Genomic DNA, 7,955 nt, shown 5'->3' on the forward strand with positions numbered 1-7,955 from the left:
TATATATATATATATATATATAGTATATATATATCTATCTTTAGAGTAGCAGACCAAAATGTGTTCTGTAATATTTAGTATCACAAACGGCAAACGGCTTCTATTTTTTATTTATTTGATCAGATTGTCAGAGAATCTAAATCAAGAAACGTTGCTCTTCTAATTGATTTATTCTTTTTTTTGAAACACTGAGGTATTATTATTTTTTTGTTAAAAGATCAGGTTTTGTATTGATATCAGTATTTCAAAATTACAACTGAAGCTCCAGTTTCTAAGGAATTGAATCTGTTGTTTAAAATAGTTCAACTGAAGATGCGATTTGTCATTGTCTCAAATTTGATACACTAAATGATTAATCCAAAAGTCATGAATGCATTAATCAATGAGGAAAGTAGTTATTTGTGTGGAATATATAATACAGTATTGTCTTCTTGGTTGCAACCCTCTGAGATCTAAGAGTATTTTTACAGATCTCTTCTTGAATCCTCCTTTTCAGGTTATTTGCGTCTAATCTGATCCCCATGAGTTTCATATCATAATGTTCAGAACACACTCAGCTTTCTGTAAAGCCCACAGTTGTTCCAGAGCAACGTATAAAGACACCATTTGGCCCTAAAGAGGAACTTATCTCAAATCAGCTTGTGAAACCATACCTTCACTCACTTGTTTTTTGGTTCCTAAAATGAGTTTACACAAGTACCATAATATATGAATAAAATAGGAAATAGATGTCTACAATGAAATTTAGTAATATTGCTTTCTTAAGTATGAGTGTTGTCAACCACGGCTTGGGCTCGCCGCTGCGTCTTTGAGGGTTAAATCCATTTTGATCTTCACTCTTCTCTCCACGACGGCGCCTTTATTCAGTCAGATCTCCTTTTAACCTTCTAGAATACATTTTGTCCATACTATCGAGGCAGACCTCAATCATTTGTTCCTTAAATCTTAAGCGGTCCAAAGAAAAGGAAAAAAATCTGAATTTGTTGGTTGATACGGTTTGCATGTGCCCCGGCTATAAAAGACTCAACACGCTGTACACCTTGTAGAGAAAATGTATCAAACACATGAGTCTTTCTCTGTCCAGGAACTGATGTGAAGTAGTTTCGGAATTACATATTTCCACATTTCTGCATTCTATCCCACATTTTATTTGCCCTTAAGTTTGGAACTATTAATAAATGTAAGCTTTAGGCTTTCATTTTCAGTCCTCGGTCTTTAGTTCCCAACCTAGAAAGCTCAGTTGTTCTGTTGGATAAGTCTCAACTTAATTGATGTCCCTCCTACAGAGATACATATGTGGGCTATGTCTTTTTTATTTATTATTTCTCCATCTCTTGAATGAGTTCAGTTCAGTCTAATTTTCCTGTGGATATAACAGCGTAACAATTAATAAGGCTTTAACTTTTTTAAACTGGCAAATGAAGTAGAATGTGCCGCACTTATCACACAGGCCCTGCTATCCTTTTTGCCAACTATCCGAGACAGGAAGAGACGGGGGAAGAGAGAGTAGTTCTCCTTGAATTAAAGAGGGGAGAAAGTGGAGCTGAAACTTTTCCACACCATTTGATGTCTGAAAGCAGTGATGCAGCGATTGATTCATTTAACCACAGCCGTAATGAGGAAAGAAAATCATAATTCAAACTTACATTTTAAACAGGAAATATAATTGGAATTTTATACAGAGAAGTCCCTTTGTACAATTATGATTAAAGGAAAATTAATTGTATGAAAATGTCCTTATAGATACTGAAAATTAGATCTAGCAAAGCTCGAGCGACATAGACCTAATTCTAAAAAATGTTGTGTACAGGAATCAATCTTTTTTTTCTCCTTTCTTTCTCCTCTACTTTTTTATGAAGGTCCAAATCTAGCTGTGTTAATTTTATCTGAAATTAGAGTGAAGCATGCAGGCGTGGAAGTTGAAATTAGCCTAAAGATGTTTCATTTACAAAGACAGAAAGACTTTGTCAGCCGGCGATTGTTTCCCCACCATTATCTCTGCCTGCTTTTAATTGCTTTGGAAGTGAAATTAACAGAATTAGAAAAATTGCCTCTCCCTTTTTTCTAACAAGCTTCTTTATTCATGGGTATTGTTGTGTGCTTTGTATAGATTATAGACTCCTTTTGTTCCAGTATTGTAAATATATACGCCCCCCAGTCACGGCTTTAGCCACGAAACAATCCCTCTGTTCGCTCGACACAACCTAATGAAAATTAATTTACAACCTGTCTGGATTGGGGGAGAAAAGGCGGGAAATGAAGGAAAAAAAGAAAAGAAATCCTGGTTTTTTTTCTTGGTGTCAATTTGGTGTTGTGAAAAAAGTGCCCATCTTTACTTAACTTTCCAATAAATCATCATCGTCGTCATCATCATCATCTTCATCATCATCATCATTTACGAGAGTTGTTTTCTACCACGGCAGTGATTAACCATTGCTGCTCTAGTACTTCCTTAATCCTCTTAAAAGAAATTAATAATTCTATCATGGTATCCTCTGGGAACGGAGAATGACGCATGTCATCCGACGCATATGAACATAATAACTGCCTTTTATAATCAGCTAGCCATAAAACAACAATATCTCAACTTAATCTTTAGTCTGAGTAAAAAAACTAAAAACAAACAGGCAATACATATGAGGGCATATTTCGAGGTTTTGAGCTCTTAATGTACCATTACAGTTGCCTGCTGTATTCATCTTATAGAAGGAGTATTATTACTGAAGCAATTTAAAAGAAGTCACATTAAATCCATAATAATTTAATCTTCAAACAGGCTAAAATAGATCAAAAAGTACTGTATAATTACTATGGTCAGCAGGGATTATGAAACTGTAATTGATACAGATCAGCCCCGCACTAATCACTCTTTTAGCTACAATTTTAGGTATACTGTAATTTGGCTTTAAGGTCCCCTTTGGCTTCTTGCTATCAATCTTCTGGATTAGAGCGTTCAGCTTGTCCAATTTGAAACTTGAAACCATTTTTTTTTCTTTTTCTGAATGAGTCCAGTTACAAAAAAGGATCAGTGTGTCTAGGGTACTAAGTAGCTTGTTTAACAATGTCACTACCTTTTTTATATAAACATAAAGTGTAATATTATTTTGCGTTTGTCTCCACAGACAGATCTCTGGAGATCTGTACTTTATGAAGCTCTATTTGTTTGGTGATGCTCCAGGGTTTCCTAAAAAAGTCTAACTTTTCAAAATCTAAATTTAGGCCCTAGAATGTCATACAAGTATTGTGTTCTAGGTCTCAAATAATTTCCTACATGCATGTGACGCTACCTCTCATGCTCATTGAAATGTTTTTTTTGTTTTGTTTCCGTGGTATTGTAGTTCTTTCTTTCACTAGTCCAAATATAATTTGCAGGACCCACCCCATCTGAGGACTGTTTATCGTAAATAATATACACTTTAAATAAGGCTGTAAGTAGTTAAACAATACAAATTCCACTCAATGAGCTTTCACTAGTTATAGAAAAGGAGCCCAACAAAGTGTCAATCATCTGTATAGAGCGCTGTGACAAGACGAGCATGTGAATAAAACGACAAATTTGTCAACTTTGCTAAGTTAGAGGCTGGCTAGTTAGTAAGTTAGTTAGTAAGTAAGTTAGTTAGTTAGTTAGTTAGTTAGTTAGTTAGCTTGCTATGAGGTTCAGTTCAGCATCTTCTGTGCAAGAGAAAAGAATCACTTCATCTGAAGTTTAAAGTGAACAAAACAAACTGGAGCTCCACAACTACACATATCCTCTACAGGTACAGTTGTGGCTGGATTATTTGTCCCCCCCCCCCCCATCTGTTACATTTACGCCCATGACCATGTGCTCTTATTGTTTATATGCATATTGTTTTGACACCCCCTGATGCCATTGGTATATTTAAACAAAAGAAGTGCAATTTAGCTTTGGTCCTCTATTCAAGACTTAAAATCCTTTATTAATCCCACAGTGGGGTATTTGCAACGTTACAGCAGCAAGGGATCATGCAAAAAAGACACTTTAAAGATAAAGTATATCAAAGTATGTATATTCACTACTTAAATCATCAATAACAAATGTGTGTAATATAACTGTTTGAAGTCTGTCTTCATCCATTCACATGATCATATTTTTTTTTTTTTGTTCTGTTTTAAAAATGCATTTGAGTATGTTGTAGTTCTTCAGATGTCAGGGAGCAGAAAACTGTGGATTTAAATACCAGTTCTTCTTCTTGCAGGTTCCCTTGGGGATCTTGGGGGAGACGAGGATAACACGCCAGACAACCTCAGCCTATCAGGAGAGGAGGGAGGAGCTTCGGACCCAGATGAGTCGGCAGAAGGGGACAGCTCCAGCCCCCCGCCATACATGTACAACGAAGGTAAGGAGAGGAAGAAAGCCCCATGTGGGGGTAAAAAATCTACAGAACAAATTAGCACAAGAGTCAATAACAAAGAAGCTATACTTGTACTACTTTCTAAATTTCACTGTGCACACCGGATACTCCACAGGCCGGTCTAAAAAAAGCCCCGGAGGGACTGAACGGCCCCCGCTGCGGCCGCTGGCTGACGTTAATGTTAGCTAACTCCACCCAACCCCATCACAGATGCAATAAGCCAGCAAGTTGTCAGTCAAATGGCGAGAACACCGTGCTTTCCTACACTGTGACAAGAGTGTTTAATGAAACATAAAGTTGTTACATTTTACTAACCTAGTGGCGGATGGTGTAATTTTTACATATGTAAACCGGAAGAAAAAGCCAGTTTTGCGCTGGAAAAGTGTCTCCTACTGTACCGGAGGTAGAATTACTCATTCTCCTCATTCTTCCCTGCTATACACTTATACCCCGGTTACTGCTGTGCATGTAAACACACCGAGTGGTTCTGACCAAATAACCTGCAGACATCTACTGTAATATGTGCTCACACTCGCAGTAAAATCACCAGGAAAACTACCCTTGTTTTTTGGTGTTTTTACTATTTTACTATGCTATCACGCTGACTATAATAACAACACACACTGACAACTTGCACCTCCTCTTGTAAAATAATCCAGATGTTTACTGGCAGTTATTGGTTATTATCAGATTTATCTGTTCATCAAGACTTGATGTCTTTCTTTAATGAACGGACGTCTACCTGTTATCTGTCAGGAGACAGTTAACGTCACCTAGAGACAACAACAAAAAACGCACAAGAACCATTATAAGGCTGCAACTATCCCTCTTTTATCTTTATTGTGTCTAAACAGGGGAAAAAAGAAGAAAAAAACCTTCTGTGGATCAATCTTGGCTTCAGTGAACCTGCCCCCTCATGCACCTCTTATCCCGAGCCTCCCCCCTTGTACCGTGTGATAGCAGAGTTTGCAGTCATATTCTTTTGACTTATTCAAGATTTCACTAGCTGTGTTTTTTAATCTCAAAAATTCCTGCTCTTGTGAAATTTTGGGGCTGGAAGTGATAAGCGTCTGTTGGTTGGCTTGGTTTGATAAACCCATGGAAATTCTGTCAGGTGCTAATCGAGACGAGATTAGAGATTAGGTGTGTGTGTGTGTGTGTGTGTGTGTGTGTGTGTGTGTGTGTTTGAGGTGAGGAGTACGTTATGTGTGTATTAGATAGAAAAAGATAGAGAGAGAACTCAGGCAGACTGCACATGTGAGCAAGTTTGTCTGTCGATAGCAAACTGACTTGGCGTCTTTGTTTCTTAACACACACACACACACACACACACACACACACACACACACACACACACACACACACACACACACACACACACAACCCTCCTCCCCATCCTACTGTTGATTTACTCCCTTCTCTCTCTCTCTTTTGCTCTCTCTCTCTCTTCTCTGGGGTTCCTCGGTTGCCCAGTGCTGCCATTATCAGTTCTCTGTAAATCAGCCATGTTTGACGAACCTGCTCTTTCAACCTGGGATCAATACCAGGTCTTTATCTAGCCAGAGCTGGCTAATAAAGGCAAGGCCTCTTATCCACCATCTGTGGGGGGGGGCAGAACCACCATGATAAAGAAAGAAAAAACAGATTCTACCAGTAGCAGGTCCAAGCACTGTTCTATTAAAACCACCTCCTCAACACGCATGCACGCACGCATACACTCAACTTTATTGAGGAAGACTTGAGCATCTGTTCAGTACATCTCTCGCTGTTGTGGTGGGTTTTTTTCCTACTTTTTCTGAGAATTCTTGCTCTACAGTTGCAGCAACCCGCCAAAAAACAAGTGGTTCTTTTTTTCAAAATAAGGCAATCGTAAATATACATCACAGGAAACCTGATAAAATCCACTTCTGGCCAGATTAGTCAGCATGTGACCTTCTTTTGAACTCTAATTGTCGTGCCCTTGTTTTGACCAATCAGAATGCTTTTTGTGTTGTTTTTTTTTTAATCAGAATTTGATCAGTAGTGAGAGAGGAAGTGTATGTGATGCACAAAGAGACGCAGGATCTCTTCTGGTGTTATCATGATGGACAGATATGGACTGTAAAACATGCAGTAATGTTGCAATGATTACTGATTAATGGATTAGTCAATCAACAGAAAATATGATAGTAGAACGCTTTTTTAAATAATTTCTTACAGAAAATTAAGAAATATGCTAATTTAATGTTCTCTAATGTGAGGATGTGATACAAATAGTTTTGTGTTTGAACTTTTGGTTTGACAAAATTAGAAATTTGAGGATGTCTCCTTTGGCCCAAATCCGTCTTATCAGGCTTCAAGTAATGTGTTTGTATCTGGAGCACCAGCGGTTTGGACCTATCAGCATCCTGTAAGGAGCAACTGGCAGCTTCACACGTGGGTTAGGCAGTGTTGTAGTCAAGACCACCTAAACCAAGTCACCAAGTCATTACCAAGACCCAAGTGTATTGAGACCAAGCCAAGACCAAGACTTTGAGGGGTTGAGACCGAGTCAAGACCAAGGCAGGGCGAGCCCGAGTCAAGACCAAGGCAGGGCGAGCCCGAGTCAAGACCAAGACCAAGGCAGGGCCAGACCGAGTCAAGACCAAGACCAAGGCAGGGTGAGACCAAGTCAAGACCAAGGCAGGGCCAGACCGAGTCAAGACCAAGACCAAACAACTCTGCGTTGATGCTGGCTCACCTTCCCTCCTCATACTCCTCGATCTGTCTTCTGCTTTTGACACTGTGGATCATCAAACCACTGGACTCACTGACACTGCTCTGAACTGGTAATTGAGGTAATTCTTGTTGGCACCTCAGATCAAGTCCAGTCATCCTCCATAACCAGTATAACTTTCTCTGGTCAAGACATTCCACGCTCCACAACAGTCCCCAATCTTGGTGTAGGATTTGATCCACAACTCACCTCTGAAGCCCATATCAAAAAAGATCTTCTTCTGTCATCTCAGAAATATTGCAAAGCTCCGTTCTACACTCACCTTAGCTGATGCTGCAACACTGGTCCACGCCTTTGTCTCCTCCAGACTGGATTACTGTAATGCACTTCTCATCGGGATCCCTAACAAGAGTCTGCAGAAAGTACAGTATGTTCAGAATAGTGCTGCAAGGATCCTGATCACACCCATTCTCCACTCACTTCACTGGCTTCCCGTTTCTGCTAGGATTGAATACAAGTCCTCCAATTCTCACCCACCATGCATCTATGGAAAGCCCCCCCCCCCCCCCCCCCACTGAAAGAACTACTCACCCCTATCACTACAACACGATCCCTCCGCTCAAAAAACCACGGGTGATCGTGCCAATCTGCTCTGCCGCTGCTTGGACTTGGAATGCCCCCCCAACCATCTGAGACTGACCATTGAGACCTTTAGAAAAGTACTAAAAACTTTCCTTTTAGTAGAACTTATGAGTTTTAACCTTGCACAATAATGTTGTTGCACTATTTATATAAATTTTAAGCTGATGTTTTTACTTGGCTTTTTCCTTTGCTTTGCTGTAGCACTTTGAGGTTTGTCTTAAATGTAAAGTGCATTACAAATAAAA

The 7,955-nt window shown here is 39.2% G+C and overlaps 3 protein-coding genes across 4 annotated transcripts in view; 2 read left to right on the forward strand and 1 right to left on the reverse strand.

The window, feature by feature from the left end:
• LOC116693433 (uncharacterized protein KIAA0513-like) overlaps positions 1-7,955 on the reverse strand; it is a 453,101-nt gene that overhangs the window by 119,130 nt on the left and 326,016 nt on the right. The window lies entirely within an intron of this gene.
• Positions 1-7,955, forward strand: part of LOC116693434 (uncharacterized protein KIAA0513-like) — a 453,088-nt gene that overhangs the window by 90,947 nt on the left and 354,186 nt on the right. The gene's annotated exons all lie outside the window — the stretch shown is intronic.
• The window catches only part of LOC116693372 (zinc finger protein ZFPM1-like), a 143,751-nt gene that overhangs the window by 47,312 nt on the left and 88,484 nt on the right, over positions 1-7,955 (forward strand). For both annotated transcript variants that reach the window (XR_004332911.1, XM_032522295.1), the window contains exon 2: positions 4,218-4,358. Coding sequence is in view for 1 of the 2 variants with exons in the window: in XM_032522295.1 (XP_032378186.1) it covers positions 4,218-4,358 (141 nt within the window). In the remaining variant the exon portion in view is untranslated. The remainder of the gene's footprint in view (positions 1-4,217; positions 4,359-7,955) is intronic.

The sequence above is a fragment of the Etheostoma spectabile genome, chromosome 8 (assembly GCF_008692095.1).
Source record: "Etheostoma spectabile isolate EspeVRDwgs_2016 chromosome 8, UIUC_Espe_1.0, whole genome shotgun sequence".
NCBI lineage: Eukaryota > Metazoa > Chordata > Actinopteri > Perciformes > Percidae > Etheostoma > Etheostoma spectabile.